Source organism: Portunus trituberculatus, chromosome 30 (assembly GCF_017591435.1).
Source record: "Portunus trituberculatus isolate SZX2019 chromosome 30, ASM1759143v1, whole genome shotgun sequence".
Taxonomy (NCBI): domain Eukaryota; kingdom Metazoa; phylum Arthropoda; class Malacostraca; order Decapoda; family Portunidae; genus Portunus; species Portunus trituberculatus.
Genome location: NC_059284.1, coordinates 5737327 through 5757657, shown reverse-complemented (window position 1 = coordinate 5757657; position 20331 = coordinate 5737327). Strand labels below are relative to the sequence as shown.

Genomic DNA, 20331 nt, shown 5'->3' with positions numbered 1-20331 from the left:
TTTGCATGTTTATTTAATCATGGGAACCTTCATTACGCTTTTTTCTTCATAGTTAAATTATATTGTGAAACAAATCGGCTTTCAGTAAAATACTTGCACATTTCACAAAAACTAAAATTGAAAAAAAGAGTGTTGTTCTGGGTATAGAAAAATGATAAACTCTAGTTTTAAAATATTTGATGAATTTTGCGTACCAGAGAAAAAAAAATATATCAATACAATTCCCTTTATAATACATGTGTTATAGCATTAAAAAGAAATGAGACTGTGCTTGATCTTTTAGAAAATTCATATCAATACCAATGAAATGATTGATATAATTTTTCCACTAACTACAGTTTTGCAATTTTTTTTTTTTTTTTTTGCTATAGAAAAAAGATGAATGTCCTTTAGAAATCTTTGATGTTCAGGTGGAGTGTAATATAAAAAAGGGGTGTCATATTCTGGTCTGTACGTCTAGCACTTTGTGAGGTATTTTTATAGCTATGTCCATATTTTCTCGCTCGATCGCCATTTTTTAAAACTAAGGTATGTGCGGAAATTCAAAATGGAGGGAAGAGAAAAGATGTAAAGGCCCGTTGTAAAAAAAGAGTCCTTGTGATCTTTTTGTCCATCTTTTCCCCATGCACGCTCTCACTCGCCGAAGCTCAAAAGTGACAAAAAAATATTGTGAAAATATGTGTAGAAAAAAAATGAAACTCCATTATCCATTTCGTTCGTGCTTGGAAAACTTCACTCAATTTCTTTTGCTCCTAGTCTTTTGAAAAAAAAAAAAAGTATATGTGTCTCGCTTTGTGTGTTTATTCTATCCGTCTCTCTCTCTCTCTCTCTCTCTCTCTCTCTCTCTCTCTCTCTCTCTCTCTCTCTCTCTCTCTCTCTCTCTCTCTCTCTCTCTCTCTCTCTTTCTGATCCTTGCAAAGACAAGTGAAAAAAAGAGTAAAATTTAATTTCCTCCCAAGAAAGAAGAGGCGGGGTGAGAGACGCAGAAAAAGAAATGCAGAAGAAAATACTCCAAGGTAACCATTGCAAGGAAATATATATATAAAAAAAAAATCCAATCCAAAAGAAATATTTCTGAAAAACATTCACTACAAGAAACAATTCTATACATAAAGAACAATTAACAACGAAAAAAGTCTTTTAAGAACACTCACTGAGGGAAACTCTGGAAGAACAACAAGAGCATGAAAAAAAAAAAAAACATCTGAAGAGCAATGTTGTGACCCGTTCCCGGGACATTCTAGGTTTTCTCTTAATTATTGATTTAAGTATTCAGTCTTTTCTTATGGAGAGCTTCCAGGTGGGTATATGTATATATATATATATATATATATATATATATATATATATATATATATATATATATATATATATATATATATATATATATATATATATATATATATATATATATATATATTGATAAAACCAATAACACTTTTTAAAATTTATCATCGTATTACACTTGTAGTATTTCTTCGTCACTGGCACAATGGTAAGTTCGTATCACGTGGTCAACCAATCTTACCCGGTCTTCTGACGAGATTTTTCTGCTGTAATAAAGTATATTGGAAGCTTCCTAATTATATCCTAACCACTCTAAATATAGAAATATCTAGACACTAAAATGCACAAAAGATTACCTAAATGAGTTACTAAATAAATCAACTCCCTTGCCTTCCTTTAAGCTCTATTCACGACCAACAGAGTGTTGAACATCTCTCTTCTTGTTCCTCTCTGGCTATAACCACGCCTTCCACTTCTTTCTTCTTTCTTGTTTCTTCTGTCTTGTTTCTTCTGTCTTCTTTTTTCTCTCTTCTTTCTTCTTCTTTCTGATTTTTTACTTCTCTCTCTTCTATGATCCTTATTTTTTTATTCTTTGTTTCTACTTCTTTCTTTGGGAAGGAAAGGTGTCTGCGTTCTGCTGTCGGAGGGCTTGTAGAGAGCTTAGGCAGACAACAGGGTTTTGGTAGTCCTTGTTCTATGGAGACAGGACCTGAAGTGACACAGCTTCTGTCGATCCTACAACAGTGGTTTAGGGGGAGTAGCATGCTGTTGCCACGGACTGCTCATCATCTACCGTTCTGGGTCATCCCTGTCCCCGGAAGCTAAGGGGGCGTGACTGATAGCATATCCTTCTCCCTCCGTCTTCTTGGTTTTCTGTAGATTGTTGTTTTCCATGTTGTTCTCTGTTACTGTGTGTAACCTGTCGCGCTTCCAACAGCAAGAAGTTCATATGAAAATAAACTCAGTAACACAGGAAAGCAACGAAAGAGAAAAAAAATAAAATTGAAGCACCAATGTATGGGTAATTAAGGTAAGACACTATTTATACAATGATATATATATATATATATATATATATATATATATATATATATATATATATATATATATATATATATATATATATATATATATATATATATATATATATATATATATATATATATTACTTCTGTTATTTGTTTGTATTTTATTTTCAAACGAAAGATTTGTGAAATCATTTCAATGTTTCATTTGTATCAAACTACATCTTTTGATCCCACTCTTCTCAAAAGACAAAGGTAACAAAATCCTAAAATATAAAACCTTAAAAAAACAAACGCTAATTCATATGAGAAATAAAAAGACAAAGTAAAATTAATTTGGTATATGATGGGGCGTGTTCTCATTGCAATGCATATAATAAAAGAACTCGTGTCTTGTATGAAATTCAAATAAAAAGTACAAAAAAATGAGATTAAGAGAATAGATGACTCAGTGATGGATACAGGTTATAAAGAAAATGGCTCACTGCCAATGCTGCTCAAAGGATCGATAAGATGTAAAATATAGCATCGTTAAGTCAGACGCAACATTTATTTCGTTACAGAGTAGTAACGTGACTCAATAACGGTAACGTAGCGTAAGAAAGACTCTAAGGACGAAGCAAATGTACATTTTACACAGCATACATTTTTTTTCAAACAAGGCACATATCGACTGCATCTCTGACTTGACGTGTCTTGCTCTGACACCCCCGAGAAATTTATCGTAACACGCTACTGCATTGCAATGTATATATCATTCCCTGTCCAAGTGAGCCAGTAACTTACCTTACCTGAGGCACGCCAGTCCTGAGCAATCAGCGGGTAACATTACCTGAAAAAAAAAATCAATTATATGTAAGTATTACTATGTACCTCTACGGACGCTGATATATATATATATATATATATATATATATATATATATATATATATATATATATATATATATATATATATATATATATATATATATATATATATATATATATATATATATATATATATATATATATATATATATATATATATATATAATGCAGCGACTTTCATAAGTAGAAAATGAAGAGAAACAAGAAACATTTGTAGAAAATAGTGTTAAATATGGGAAGTGACCTAGTCCTGGTATTCGAACTAAATTGATGCCATAAATAATTCTGGACATGTGAGGTGGAAATTCATTTTTATCTATAATATTAATATATTTTCCTGATTTTTTGACGAGTGGCGGTAAAAGTATAATAGTCTGACCAGTTAACAGGTTTAGGTATCCAAGTATACATTCCTTTTCCTCCCTTCACTCCCTTTTACAGCCGCATGCACCATTCATACACCCCTTTATCCCTTTAAACTTTATATAACACCTTAACGCTTCCCTTTAAATAATAACTTCACTAACAGACTGCTAGATACTCTCACATCTACACATATGTAAGGATTTTTTCGTTTTCTCTTATTCAACACTAGACCACTTTTTCCATTTGAACTTATTATATCACGTTATACTATTCTGTATATACGAATAATACCACTCTTAACAAACTCCTAACACATCCTGAATTCTGTTAAACTTGACTTCACACACTTACAAATCCTCATTCGGTCTTTCAACTCATAACTCATCCTATTCTCTCACTCCCTGGCAGTTCACAGGATACCACAGCACTCCTTTAATCTCCCCCACGCCTCCCATTACCACCCAACCATTCATTCCTCAGGCACGCTCTCATCCTTCACGCGACACTCATCTCTCATCTCTTACCCCCTCCCAGGTACTCTCATAAACCTCACAAACTCTGGCCTCTCCTACGTGCAGTACCAGTCCCCTCTTTCCCCCCTCTTGCCTCTTCCTTTCGTTTCTTTCTCTGACTCACCACTGCAGCTGTTGTCGTGTCTACATTCATGAAAGGTGCGATGGAAAAGACAAATGAGCACGCGTGATGTATCTTTTGTCTTTCCTCAGTCTTGTATTTTATTGTGATTTGTAATACGTGGTGTGGTCTCGCAGCGGCCACTTCTGCGGTCTCGTGCGTGTTCATTGTCACTTTCATTCCTCATAAAAAAAAAGAAATAAAAAAACAGTCATACTAATGTTAGAAGCTAAACTCAACATATTATTGTTACGGCTTTCATACATCCCATAAATACATATCATACTTCTTTCTTATGTAACGCTATTTTTGCCATCACGTCCCCTCCGGTGGGGCGTAGGTTTGAGGCCCCCGGGAGCATAAAGGTGCCATCATCACGCCATGGACTGCCTGGCGCCGCCTCGTAGTCATTCCCACGTTTATACTGCCACATTATTCTGATATAAAAAAAAAAAGAAGCGGAATATCAAAATATCACACTGGAGCTTGAAAGTCACACATAATTAACGATGTATTTGATTTTCTTTACGTTAACACAAAACCGTTCTGTGTTCTGGTAAAAAGGAATAGAGAGCGCTGTGGGAGAGCGTACCCTGGAATACTAAAGTATGTGGGTGAGCGGCCACGACACGGTGTCATTTCATTGTTTCATGTGATCTGCCTCCCCGCGGATGTGAGATACCGGAGGAAGCATCGTCTGAGGCGCGGCGGGGCGTGAATGCGGGCGAAGAGTGTTATTTAGGAAGGCTACGATGACGGTGACCTGATGGTGGAAGGTGTTGGGACAGAATCGATTCCTGGCCAGAATAGCTGATAGTGGAAGGCAGGTCTTACACAGCGTTCAAAGAGAGAGAGAGAGAGAGAGAGAGAGAGAGAGAGAGAGAGAGAGAGAGAGAGAGAGATGAGAAATACAGAGAATATACATTTATAAAGCGGTCAAACGCACTCGGTCAAAGAAAAGAGAGCATGTCAATGAAAGTTTGATCGACTGCATAATGACTAGGAAGGTAAGCACGACAGGTGACCCTTCCCCCTCCATCCCAACCATCCCCCACCACCCCAACCCTCTCCCTCCACCCTAACCTGCATCGCGTCATGAAACCCGAAGGTCATTTTAGGGAAAGGGATGATATACTATCATATGCAAAACAAAAACTTTTTTTTTTTTATCTGTTTACAGTATATTTTTTAACATTTTAGCCGATGCACAAAGAAATGAGCTTGTAATATAATTTTGCTAGAAATTACGTAATTATGCAGTATCCAAAAAAGACTGAGAGAGAGAGAGAGAGAGAGAGAGAGAGAGAGAGAGAGAGAGAGAGAGAAACTTGAGTACGTTGATCCTGAGTGATAAAAATAACGGAAAGAGGATTTTAGAAACAATTTTATTCTTCCGCCATCTATCACTCGAGAAGGAGGTTTGCGTGTCTATTCTCTCCCTCACTTTCCCCCTCCTCTTTCCCTCCCTTACCCCTTCCCCATCCCTTTCTCCACTTCCTTCCCTCCCTCCGTCCCTCCATGCACTTCCTCAGTGTTCCGAGCACTCCAAGATTTGCCATTGTAAGATCTTTTGTTATTTTCTGTCAGATATTCGCAGTTTTTTCTCACTTACTATTGTCTTTTTTATTGCTTCATGACACATATATTCTATTATCTTTATTCACTGTGAGAAAGAGAGAGAGTAAGAGAGAGAGAGAGAGAGAGAGAGAGAGAGAGAGAGAGAGAGAGAGAGAGAGAGAGAGAGAGAGAGAGAGAGAGAGAGAGAGAGAGAGAGATTATATATGCTATTTCGGAGAATTTTGACTTGTCATTTCTAGTTCAGTTATATTTTATCATTTTCCTTTTGAGTTATGGTAGATCGTTAATCGACGGCTGCATTACGTCAATCAATACCCCTCACGCTGTGGGCTTGGTTCTGGTTTACAAGTTGCATAAATATTTTATCTTTGCCGAAAGCGAATCTTTGCCACTTTGTTGACATCATTAGATATTCTTGCCATAAGTACACACACACACACACACACACACACACACACACACCGCGTAGTGTAGTGGTTAGCACGCTCGACTCACAATCGAGAGGCCCGGGTTCGAGTCCCGGAAAGCGGCGAGGCAGTAAATAGGTAAGGCATGTAACTCGAGGGGTTGTGGCCTCGCTTTTCCGGTGTGTGGAGTGTGTGATGTGGTCTCAGCCCTACCCGAAGATCGGTTTATGAGCTCTGAGCTCGCTCCGTAATGGGGAAGACTGGCTGGGTGACCAGCAGACGAACGAGGTGAATTACACACACACACACACACACACACACACACACACACACACACGTGCATACGCACACGCACGCACACACACACACACACACACACACACACACACACACACGGCCCGGTAGCTCAGTGGTTAGAGCGCTGGCTTCACAAGCCAGATGACCGGGGTTCGATTCCCCGGCCGGGTGGAGATATTTGGGTGTGTCTCCTTTCACGTGTAGCCCCTGTTCACCTAGCAGTGAGTAGGTACGGGATGTAAATCGAGGAGTTGTGACCTTGTTGTCCCGGTGTGTGGTGTGTGCCTGGTCTCAGACCTATCCCAAGATCGGAAATAATGAGCTCTGAGCTCGTTCCGTAGGGTAACGTCTGGCTGTCTCGTCAGAGACTGCAGCAGATCAAACAGTGAATTACACACATATACACACACACACACACACACACACACACAGTTGGTTATTGTTAAGAATATGTTTACAAAATCTTGTTTAAAAAAAAACATTATGTACTTAAATGAGTAAAAGATAATTATTCATACCTTTAAATTTTCAAATCCTAGTATTTATTTTAGTTACATAAGACCTACAAAACACAGTTTCAATTTTTTTTTTTTTACAGAAAGGTTTAAAAATTTTACAGAGATTTAATTAAACAATGACATTGCTTTCCACTATAATAATTGTGAAGTTTATGCAGACACTCAATTGTTACGTTTAGAATCCCAGACCTGACAAGTGAACGATTTCGCGACAGCCTCGCAAATCCCAGCTCACTCAAGTGACTTAGAATGTAAATCATATCCTCGCCGGCCATTAAGTGTGCGTGCCTTGATGTTGAGGAGCGTGGGGGCCGATAGCGTGAGTCTCTCATGCAAAATTCTCCTTGGCACCTTAATAAACATACACAGCACCTGTCCACACCATCAGTGTCCAGCATATAAACAAGAATAAGAGTCTTTTTGCATATTCACAAATCCTAAATACGTCCAGAAAAGGCATTCGTGTCCCGTCCAGCTCCCTGAAAATCCATTCTCTCTTGAATGTAAAAAAAAAATAAACATGTATAAATAAATGAGTAAAACTATTTGTTTTGTGTCTCTACACACCTCTACACGTCCTCTTCACTCGTCCTCTCTCTTTCCTCGTCCTCTTGCAAGTAAAGAGGTCTGCGAAAGGTAATTATGTTTCTCGGGCGAGTGTTTACATTGCCCCTCTATGTCTCACTCCCTTTGTTTGCTGTACAATGGAGGCGTGCTTAGACGGTCTGTAAGGGAGCTCCGGTTTTGTTCCATTTCTTCGTATCCTGACTTCCTCTCTCATTTCTGTCCCAACAAACACACACGACTCTGGGATTTAAGTGTGTGTGTGTGTGTGTGTGTGTGTGTGTGTGTGTGTGTGTGTGTGTGTGTGTGTGTGTGTGTGTGTGTGTGTGTGTGTGTGTGTGTGTTCTCTCTGTTTTATTTCTTTTCTCAAACCATCACACACACAAAAAAAAAGAAAAACGGAATCCCAACTTTGTGTGTGTGTGTGTGTGTGTGTGTGTGTGTGTGTGTGTGTGTGTGTGTGTGTGTGTGTGTGTGTATGTTGTGATTAATGCAAAGCCCCTGAATGTATGGAGGTTCAAAAATACAATGTTGTTGTGAACTGCACTAGCGAATCGGTAGTCAAACCTATATTCTTTTTTACTTTCTTTCTGCGTAGTGTAAAACTATTTCACCCAGAGTTTCGCTTCTCCTCTTTTCAGAATTTGGCGCAGAGTTCCTTTATACACACACAAAAAAAAAAGAAAGCAAAGCAAAAAAAATGAAAAAAAGTTAAGAAAAAAGTCTCTTGAATCTTGATGACCTAAAGACATGGGTAGTTTTTGCTTCGTAATTTAAGGAATCATTCACTTTTTGTCTTTTAATTTTTTCTTTCACTGTAAGGCCAGTATCCGAATCGTGTTTTTTCTGCACCCTTTTGCCTTCAGGTATAGATTTTGAAGGCTCAGAATGTTCTATTATTCGGAGCTTAAACGAAACTTTTATTTTTCCACCGTTCCAATTCTTCGCTATTGTATTTTCACTTTATCATTTTTCTTTCCACCAAATGTACTATACATCTAAAACGTCTTTCAATTGGGAGTTTTCTAATAATATTTTCTCCTTTAATCTTGTGTTCTTCCTTTATTAACGTGGTATTTATCTCTACTTTTCTTTCTTTTATATTTAAACTATTTTTATGTGAACCTTACTTTCTTTTGCTTACTTTTCTCGTTATTTACCTACGTCACCTCCTCTTTGATGTTCCTCTTCCTCCTCCTCCTCCTCTCCCTCTTCCTCTTCCTCTTCCTCTTCCTCTTCCTCTTCCTCTTCTTCCTCCTCCTCCTCCTCCTCCTTTTCCTTCCCCTACTCCTCCTCCTCCTGCTTTCCCATTTCCTTTTCCCTCTGTGCAAACAAAACATTATCAGTGAGGCTTTTTGCGTGAGTGAACAGAGAGAGAGAGAGAGAGAGAGAGAGAGAGAGAGAGAGAGAGAGAGAGAGAGAGAGAGAGAGAGAGAGAGAGAGAGAGAGAGAGAGAGAGAGAGAGAGAGAGAGAGAGAGAGAGAGAGAGAGAGAGAGATGATTGGAAATAAGTAATAGAAATGGGAGAAGAAAAATATGATTGTGAAAGACTGACTTACTTTCATCTCAGACAGCGGATAAAGATATTAAATTCATCGAAGGCAAAACATCTGAAAGGGGAGATTCCGGAAAGGGAGAGCCAAAGCCGAGGGTAAATATATAAAAGGAAGCCAAGATTAGGAGGCTGAAAACTGCACCAGCAAAATTAATAAACAACTAGGGAATATTAATATCATTGTAGTGCTCGCTGCCTCCGTTCGTTTTGTTTTATCGCTTAGAAAATGTTGCTCTTTTTTTCATCTCTCTCTCTCTCTCTCCGTGTTTTCTGTTCAGCATTTGTAATATATTTTGTGTTCGGCAAGTTCATAAGCATTTCATAACCTTGAATTAATAACAACGTAAATTCCTGAACCAAAGAAAATTGTTATCAGCAACATAACTGTTAAAACACGAATATACAGCTTGCGCACACACACACACACACAAACATATACTCATTCTCTCTCTCTCTCTCTCTCTCTCTCTCTCTCTCTCTCTCTCTCTCTCTCTCTCTCTCTCTCTCAGCAATTGCAGTGTCTTTGTGGCAGGGAGTAATGAAATCTAGATCGTGTTCGCCTAGGTTTCATTTCTCTGAGGGAATACACAACAACATTGGTGGAAACAACACAATCTCACACCCCGTGGACTTGCGTTGCTTTCTGATATGACATAGTGTGGGGATCATTATTGTTACTATTATCATTATTATTAGTGTTGGTGTAAGGTGTTTGTCTGTTGTTGCAGCACAGCATCTTGTTAGTCGTTCTCTTAATGTGTTGTTGCTTGCACCGCCATGTTTTCGATAACATAAGTGAATAGATTACTTCACACTACGCTGCCTTCCATGTAATTGTATCTATTTACGCTTAATATAATAACACTGTATTACTGTGTCTGTTCACTTCTCCGTCTGTCTGTCATTCATATATATTAGTAGTGTACCAGTATATGTAAATGTCAGCTGAGTATCTTTTTTCGTGTATGTTTGTTATATAAATACTTCTACCTATGTTTTCGTTCCGTTGGTATTCATACTCGATATATTGAACCTTTTTGTGTTTGACATCATGATTTTCTTTTATTCATGCGACTCCCATTTATGTATACGTGTGTTTGTGTGTGTGTGTGTGTGTGTAGCTATGCGTTTGCTAAGTTTGCATGTATTTCCGGTGCATATTCCACCTTTTAAAAGACACTAAACTGCAACTGTAATATGTGGAAGCTTTACCTGAGAAATGCAAGGAAGAGAAAGGGGGAAACGAGAAAGGGTTGAAAGGAGGAGCATTAGTGGGGGGGGGAGGGGAGGATGAGCATAAGTGGGCGTGAGTGAACATACCCTTACTTGTGTTGAGGGCCGGGATATAATCACTTGCCTAACATCACAAGTATGCAGTCGAGTCAGCAATTAAGTGTCCCAAAACGCTACATAAATTTTGGAGATGAAAGCAATACTTGAAAAGCAATATTTGCAAGAATAGATAAAAAAAAAAAGTAAATACTCTCTCTCTCTCTCTCTCTCTCTCTCTCTCTCTCTCTCTCTCTCTCTCTCTCTCTCTCTCTCTCTCTCTCTCTCTCTCTCTCTCTCTCTCTCTCTCTCTCTCTCTCTCTCTCTCTCTCTCTCTCTCTCTCTCTCTCTTTCTTTCTCTCTTTGACTTGGCCTCCTTTCCATTTCTCCGGGAGTTGGTTTCGCGTTATTAAAGAAGATTGAAAACATTCACTCTACGCTTGAATGAAACGGCACAGTTCCTATATGTTGCGTTTTTGTCCATGTTCTGTGTGTGTGTGTGTGTGTGTGTGTGTGTGTGTGTGTGTGTGTGTGTGTGTGTGTGTGTGTGTGTGTGTGTCCAATATCTCACCCATCAGTGGCAAATGGGGAGCTGTCGGTTCTAAGTTCCGCTGCTGTTTTGTTGTCATGTTTGTATTTTTGCACAGCACCGTGTAACGTTACGTCCCGTCCACCTGTTCATCTCATGTTGCTCTTGATGCCTCGGTTTACCTGTCCAATACCGGCTGTGTTTTAACTTCTAGTTTTTGCATTACGTGATAATTTTGCTGAAATACACTTTTTTTTTTGTTTTGTCCCGACATGTTAAAAGTTTGGAGATTTTATTTGTCCTTTTTTTTCTCGCCTTTTCTATCGCCACTGTGGTGCTGGCAGTATAGTAAGAGATTAACGAAGGGTTATAGCTCTCTTACATCTCCCTACTTTAAAGGCCGTAATGGTAATGGTGGTGATGGTGGTGATGGGGGCAGTGCGGGTTTGCCATACTCTGTTGTAGTGGCGGTCGTCGAGAAAACAATATTGTTCGTGAGATAAAATTGTTGTATTAATCTTCTCCTGTCCTTGTTGTTATTGTGGCATGTAACGGTGGTGATGGCGGCGGTGGTGGTGTGTGCACCGTGCGGGGCTGGTGTGGACATTGGTTGCATTGTGGAGGGCAAGTAATGTTGAAGGTTGAAAATTGACATTGGCAGCACGGGTTTTGGAGGGTCACTGTAAATATCAGTGTAATTGCTGTTCTTGCTTCTTTTTGTTCTATTTTTGGCTGGGCTGTTGACGGTGGAGGTGATAGTGGCAGTTTTGGTGATGGTGGCAATAGTGGTGGAGGTGGAGGTAGTGATGGTGGAGTCAGGCTTTCATCCACCGCCCCAATATTGATAGACACTGCTCTACCATTACTTGATCCTCGGCGACGTAATAAAGAGACGCAACGCAACATTAACTATTCTGCTTCTACCATTAATCTCAGGCCATTACGATCGACCACTACCACACCGCCAATACTGTAACTACGATCGCCAACATCACTACCACTACAAGATACTTTTTATACTTAAGAAGACAGTACATATTTTTGTTTCAGGTAAAGTTAACCGCAATCTCAACCAGATAGGAAAGCATTGTACTCACACCTGACAGTCAACTACATTACCTTATAATATAGCGTCCTCTCCCTGCTACCTGCATACCTGTCTCTTTTTTTATTTAGATGTCAAGTGGCACAAGGAATAAAGAAAGACTTGAGCAACTCCTATGTTATTCTACGCTTGCTTTCATAGTTGCTCTTTTTCCAAGAATCTGTAAGTGTTCCTGTCTCACTCTGAAGTATTGCATTGGGTCACGTTGGCCTTGCAATCCTCATTACTTTTTTCGTGTTTGCTTCACATTGCGCGTCTTGTCTCGTTACTGCCCGCCACGAGAGCTGCAGCTGGAGAGCCACGAGCCATAATTCTCAATATATGATGGAAGAGATTAATGGTATTGTGTTCTTCATGGGCAAAATAAAATAAATCATACGTTCTTCATTTCGAGAGCGACGTGAATCACACCACACAGTCTCCGGTCCAATGACAGGCCATGTAGTGTTGATGTTTATGCATGTTTTGTATCCGCTACGCCGTTAAATAATGTAAGATGCAATACAGTTCGTAGTACACATTTGTGTAGCGTATGAAGAAATACAATACAATACATTTTGTGCAAGAAAACATCAGTAACATTTAGATTGACAAACGAGCACTGCCTTTATCCATGTCTTAAGATTTTGAGTCGATTTTTGTGGTTAGAGACTGAAGCTGACTAATAAGAAGCCAGTAAATATAGAGCAAGACATGAATATGGATATGAATGATAATATCCAAGTCTGTATCTCAGCAAGATATCGTTTCTTCCATGAGGTATGTGTGTGTGTGTGTGTGTGTGTGTGTGTGTGTGTGTGTGTGTGTGTGTGTGTGTGTGTGTGGGTGTGTGTGTGTGTGTGCGTGTTCTATTTTAGTGGTAAGTCCTTAGCTTAAGTTGTATTGCATAGGATGACAAAGTATTTGAAAATACGTAACTCATATACATTCATGAGGGAAATTAATTTGGTATTTTTGTTTTCTGACCTGCTTTCTCTCTCTCTCTCTCTCTCTCTCTCTCTCTCTCTCTCTCTCTCTCTCTCTCTCTCTCTCTCTCTCTCTCTCTCTCTCTCTCTCTCTCTCTCTCTCTCTCTCTCTCTCTCTCTCTCTCTCTCTCTCTCTCTCTCTCTCTCTCTCGTAAAAAGACCTCCCCATGAATTTTCTTCTCACGGGTATGAAATAGTATGAGAGGTCCTACATCCAGCCTCCGTCTCCCTCTCCCTCTCCCTCTCTCTCTCCCTCCAGGCAGGCGGTGGTCTCTATTTTATCATTACCGCTAAAATTCCACCTCAGGCCCTCTCACTCTGCATAGCGCCGCCCCGACCACAATATCTCAACCACTATTTATGCCGCGACCTGCATGAATTTGCCTCCAAACTCTTCCTTTTAATGGTGGACGATGCGATTTTTTTTTATGGTGTGTGCCTGCGCATGTGTTTTTATTGTGTGCTTGGAATACATGGTGAAAATATAACTTCTTCACTGCTATTACTATATCAAAAGGGGATGGTGTATGATTTTCTTTCTTTTATCAATCATATTCAAGGTGGTGAGTAATGACTAGTAGGGAAAAAAGGACCAGTGTACTAAATGATGACACATAAGCATACCTTAGTGATTTTTCCCTCACGTATTTACAGCTGCCATGTGTTACCCTGATGTGTGTGTGTTACCCCCTAAACCTTCCTCTTTCCCCTTCCGCATCGCACCTAATCATCCCCCCTCCCTCTTTTTCCTCACATCACAACTCCATTATTTCCCTCTCATCACCACCCCTCCTCCTTTTTTGCCCTCCATCGATCGGAGCATTTTTCTCTTTTTTTTCAGTCTCCTCTCGTCACAACACTGTTTATTTTTTCCCCGTCATAATCTTTCTTAATTTTTCTTTACGCTGTGTCTGTTCCAGTTGCTTTTTTGCTTTTTTTTGTTGTTGTTTTCCTCATCACACTTTCTCCTGCCTTCCTCTTTCGTTTTTCTTCCTCTTTTTTTGCACCAAGCGTTCTTTCTGTTCCTTCTACTTTCTTCCGTGCGCTTGCCATTACTCTTGTTCTCCTTCGCTGTTATCTCATTTTCCTTTCCTTGCCTTTTCTTTTTCTCCCTCGTTTCTCGTGAAATCCTTTAGCTACCAAGTGTATTTTGTCTTTCTTTTATTTCTTTTGTTTTCATTTTTTTTACATTCATTTGCAATCCTGCTCTTACACATACACCCACCCACATCCACCCACACACACACACACACACACACACACACACACACACACACACACACACACACACACACACACACACACACACACACACACACACACACACACACACACACACACACACACACACACACGCACGCTTTCTCTCTCTCTCTCTCTCTCTCTCTCTCTCTCTCTCTCTCTCTCTCTCTCTCTCTCTCTCTCTCTCTCTCTCTCTCTCTCTTGCATAAAAATAGAGGACACCAACGAGATAAAATTCCTTAAAAAATGCTCATTAATTTTCGTTCGATTGTAAATGTAGTGTAACTTTTGTTTTGCTTTCCATTTTTCCAGCGTTATTTTTATTGTATTTTTCTGAGTGTATGAGATTTATCGTTTCTTGCGTAAGGATTTATTACGTTTTTTTTTTATTGCCATGAATCATTTTTCTCTATCTCTGTTTTATATATACTTTTTTTTCCCTAAAGAATAAATAATATCTATAAACATATACAAATATTTCACTGGTGACAAAAGGAAAGCGAGATTATTATTAACTGTGTTACAACTTGATACTTTGGTCAAATGTTGTCTTGTTATTTATTTTTGATATATTGTTAGGTTATATTTTTCCTCGGCATTATTACTTTTTGATACTTCCTGATTAGTAATTTCACAACTCTTGCCCAATATGTATAAAATGAACGTTGTGGGTAGTCTTTTGTAGAATGATATTGTTCAATGTTTCACAAGTCCCCATCCTCTCTCTCTCTCTCTCTCTCTCTCTCTCTCTCTCTCTCTCTCTCTCTCTCTCTCTCTCTCGGGGAAAATGGTAAATACAGATTTTTAACTCCCCGGATGAAAAAGTTTAGATGTTTTCCACTGTTGTCGTCCTCGCTGCCTCCTTTCTTTGTTTTCGTGGTAAACCTTCCAGTTAAATTGTTAGGCCTCATAAGGTGGAACAAGTGTGTGTGTGTGTGTGTGTGTGTGTGTGTGTGTGTGTGTGTGTGTGTGTGTGTGTGTGTGTGTGTGTGTGTGTGTGTGTGTGTGTGTGTGTGTGTGTGTGTCTGTGTTTGTGTGTGTTTGTGTTAGTGTGTAAGGTCAGACTTGCTTTTCTTCACTTCTCAACTGCATTTTATATGACAAAAAAATAATAGTGCACAATTTTAAAGTGATTATTATTTCCTCTTTACTTATTTAATTTTCGTTCCATGTCTTTCAAGCTTCTTTTTTCTCAGTAAATTATTTCAATTTCCTGTTCTACCTTTTACTTAACGTATGTGCCATTTCTAACATTCATTGCTGCATTGAAATTCCATCATTCTTATTTTTTTTTATGAAATTAAAATATGTTGAAGTGTAAAAGTAGGAATCCTCCGCGAACTTAACAATTTTCCTCATTTAATGTCTGACCCGCATCCGTCATTTTATTAACGTCAAAGCTAATGAAAGAATAACTCACATGGCATAAGATAAAGCGCATGGGAACAGTCATCAATTAGACTAAGCATTTTCATCTCTCCTAACATTTCATATCTTGCCATCAGTCTCTTTACAGCAACAGTGGTGTTTTGCATTATTTTCTTATTTATTTTTATACCATTCTTGATTTTTAATAGTTCTCTTAAAATATATTCCTTGGATTCATTTTTTTCTCTCTTTTATTTTTCTTTCTTTCCGGCGTCAGCGAATGTGAATAAGAACTGAATATCTGGATTTCATTTTTATGAATGTTACGTTAAAACTCTTGTGTGGTTACATGTCATCCTGAGGCTATATTTAGAATGTAGTGGCGATGATGATGAGAATAACAATAATAATAATAATAATAATAATAATAATGATAATAATAATAATAATAATAATAATAATAATAATAATAATAATAATAATGATAACAATTATAACAATGATTATAATAGAAAACAGCAACAACAACAACAACAATAATGATAATAATAATAATAATAATAATAATAATAATAATGAAAATAATTATAATGATAATAATAATAATAGTAATAATAATAATAATAATAATAATAATAATAATAATAATAATAATAATGATAACAATAGTAATAATAATGCATGATTGAAAGACGCCAGTGATACATTTATTATCACAGTACTAAGCTGGTGTGTATGAGAGAGAGAGAGAGAGAGAGAGAGAGAGAGAGAGAGAGAGAGAGAGAGAGAGAGAGAGAGAGAGAGAGAGAGAGAGACATTCACCCCGTCATGGAAAATCTCCCCGTAAGATTAATCTGCCTTCCGTTGTTCGTTACCCTTCTCTCCCCTAACTAATACTCAACATCTTCCTTTGTCCACTCGCTTGCAATTCAAAATAAAATATAGATGTTTAAATAAATGTAGAGCGTTGGCATTTGTTTCTCAGTTTTCGTGGGTACTTCTGTATGTAGATAGTGTGTAAATATGTTAGACCCTTCTCAATCACTCTTAGAACAACATTGAATTACCTGCACATCCCCGGGAGAGCAAATACATCAACCGTTTTTCTTTCTTGCCGATAAATTGCCCTCAGGTGTGAATCCATAATTTGTGCAGGTAATTCACTCATTAACTTTTAATGAATGAGATGTTCAAGTGGATTTATGAACGTTCAAGATAAATAAACACCAAAGGAGTACTTACCTGAATTTTGGCTAAAGGAACTTGATATTTTAGTATGTATGTTTGGGAGGAGCTGATGTGCTGAAATGTTGGCATAATGACGGACCCTGCTAAACTTGAAGGTCACGGCCAGAGAACGGTTGTGATCAGACGGGAAGGGATAAATACTACAGTAAAGGGGCAGGAAAAATGCATGAGATGAGGTGATGTAAGTTTTAAAGATTCTGGAAAACGAGGTAGAAAGAAAAATGAAAAGAAAGGATGTTTCAAGAAAAAAAAAGTAGAGGATTAGGTGGTGTAAGGAAAAGGGTAGGGCGAGAATGAAGCGAGATGAAAGGACGAAGACTAATATAGTGAGAGAAAGGATGATGTAGGAGAAAGTTGAAGGAAACTTCAAGTTTGGGAAGACAAAGTAAGATAGAAGGTAAGGATATGAACCTTGGTAACAATAGGAGGATGGGGAGGAAGAGGAAGAGTGTGAATAGCAAACTAATTTCAAATGGAAAGATAGGTGAATGTATTTTAATGAAATGTTTAGTAAGCTATCCTCTCACACCTGCTGCTGGAACTCCTAAGACACACATCTGATTCTTGATAATTAAATATGTCATGTGGAACTCAGTAATGATGACCAAGAAAATACACACAGACAGAAGATTGATTTATTGCCTTATTTCCGTCTTTGAGTTGAATCTTTTAATAAATAACCTAGAGCGCAGCATGATAGGATTAATTTTCATCTGTGGATTTGGTATTACATTGTACTAAAATACATAGGATTTCCGCAGCATCCCATTATGACACTCGGATTACTCTGGTGATGTAATGGATTATTGTGTTAAGGGTAATGTTAATCTGCGGTAAAAGAAGTAGCTTGGCATCCACGTTATACCATTTCGCTACTGAATAGTTACAATATTCATAAGTGTCGTCACGCTGGAAATGATCACGATAATGGCAATGTTAGGTCGCTACTCTGCTTCCATTATGTGTATTAATTTTTCTACCGGCAAGTGGAGAAATAAAGGTGAATGTTTGCTGCCATTTATTGCCTTTTCATTTGGAAAGTGATGGCTTGAAATGGTAGTGGACAATATCAGCAAGTACAAACATACACACACACACACACACACACACACACACACACACACACACACACACACACACACACACACACACACACACAGACATCTGATACCCCGAGGTGCTCAAGGGAGACTGAATCATAACCTTAAAACGGTATCAATTTCCAATAGGGCGACTCCCAGGATTCCATTAAGCCCGTAAAGCCAGCAATGGAGGGTGTGTGATTCTCTCACTCTCAACTGATAATCATTGCGTTCTGGAAGCCTTTTGTTCAACGTGAAAGCGCTGCTGCTATAAAGTAAAACCGTATATATATATATATATATATATATATATATATATATATATATATATATATATATATATATATATATATATATATATATATATATATATATATATTCACCACAACAGCTTTTTTTCAGTGTCGATGAAAAATATTGCAAACAGTTTCCTCCTATGAATATAATCAGCAATACTGAATTCATGTTTTTTTTTTTTTTTCGATACTAACTCGACTGCAGGGTAGATTGTAGCGCTCTGCAAATTATCTCACCTTGACGCGTATCTTTCACTCCAATCCAGTGTGTAAAAGCCTATGTACTTCACGCACAAGTAAAAGATGTTACAGTCTCTTCTGCTATAAGTCTTCCTTTGTGTTATTCCGCACTGGATTTTTCCCTCGATACTTCTACTCCTACTGAAATGCTGATAGTCTTTTTGTGTATGTTCTCAGGTTCTTAGACGTGTCACCCTTCATGTAAAATGACTCAAGATAACTTGGAAGCAAGTCACGAATCTGATTTGTTTGTGAGGTTTCTACGGATATATGATACGATTGTTGATGATGATGATGATGATGATGATGATGATGTTGATATGTTTGTGTTGTGTGTGTGTGTGTGTGTGTGTGTGTGTGTGTGTGTGTGTGTGTGTGTGTGTGTGTGTGTGTGTGTGTGTGTGTGTGTGTGTGTGTGTGTGTGTGTGTGTGTGTGTGTGTGTGTGTGTGTGTGTGTGTGTGTGTGTGTGTGTGTGTGTGTGTGTGTGTGTGCATGATTGTTTGTGTTTGCATGTCGTTTTCGTTGATGGCACCACTGAAACAGAACAATGTGTCTGGTCTTAGTGAGCAGTGAGGCACCGATCAGTTCGGCACTTTCCCTAACAAAACAGAAACAATACCCAGTCAGTTACCTTTGTCTGATGTTTTACTGCCTCGTGAATCGGAGCAAAAAAAAGTCCATTACGCCCCTAATTTGGTCCCAAATGAGCCGCTTGCGAGCCTTGATTGCGTGTAATTATTGATCAGTAAATAAACCAACAAACTGCCCGTGTCTCACTACCTGTAATCCGTGGAGAACATGGTTGCAGTGGTCCTCGGAAATCTGGTCAGAGATTACCACCATCAGCCCCTCGTAGCCGTTGTCCACCAGCCGCAGGTCCCCGTCGCTGCTGCCGCTGCTGCTGCCGGCCAGGACGAGACACATGACTACTGTCGCCGCCCCGACCCACAGTCTCGGAGAGCCCAGGGACCGGCGAGGGAGTGACTTAGTATGCCTGGCCATCGCAAAAAGTTTGAGGGTCCTGGCGTGGTGCCTGTGCCCCGGGACGATGAAGGGCACTATATCACGTCTGGTACCACAAACCCGTCACATGTTGCTCCGTGCGAGGCGGCCTACACTCACGTCTCCTACACGAGTTCTAACACAGATAGTGAAGGCTCAATTTTTCTTTGTATATCTCTCTATGTATTTTTTTCTTCACTTGGTAATCCTCGTATGCGCCGTCAACATAATATCACTGGGGTCCTGAGCGCGGCACAGGAACGGAGCGTGTGATAGGCGCTAGAAGCGAGGGAGCGAGGCGAGTCACCAGGAGATGCTGGCAGCTGACTGGCTACGTCCACCCGACACTGAGGCGGCGGCCCAACTAACAAGGAGAGAGTCCGAGGGACCGACCAATGCGAGTCTGCCAGTCCGCGCTGCTGTTGCTGCTGCCGCTACTGCTGCCGCTGCTGCTGCTGCTGCTGCTGCTGCTGCTGATTTTGCCGCTGCTGATTTTGCTATTTATCGTTACTGCATTTTGTCGTTTTCTTGTTCCTTAAAGCTCGCTCTCACCCCTGCTGCATATCGCAGGATATACTGCTCTCCCACGCTGTCACAGGATCACTTCAAGTTGTTGTTTCCTCTGATGCTCTTGTTTCTTTGCCTGACGTCCGCCCCACCGCAGTGCCCCTTTGCATCCCGTCACCGAGGTCCCCCTCACAGGTGTGTGTGTGTGTGTGTGTGTGTGTGTGTGTGTGTGTGTGTGTGTGTGTGTGTGTGTGTGCGCGCGCCGCTCCATGGTCCTCCGGGCAGGCAACGTACGTAGCATTTAGCTCCGGAACAACACCCCTGCCCCCCTTTAGCTCCACAGCGAATTGTCACGGTTTACTGTTGTGACTTTGGCCG

General features: G+C 39.3%; 1 protein-coding gene across 1 annotated transcript in view; it reads right to left on the bottom strand.

The window, feature by feature from the left end:
* Positions 1-20088, bottom strand: part of LOC123510971 (calcium-activated chloride channel regulator 1-like) — a 130217-nt gene extending 110129 nt beyond the window's left edge. The window contains 1 exon segment of the mRNA XM_045266525.1: positions 19225-20088. Within this exon segment, the coding sequence (XP_045122460.1) occupies positions 19225-19446 (222 nt within the window). The 5' untranslated portion in view covers positions 19447-20088.
* Between the last annotated feature and the right edge of the window lie 243 nt (positions 20089-20331).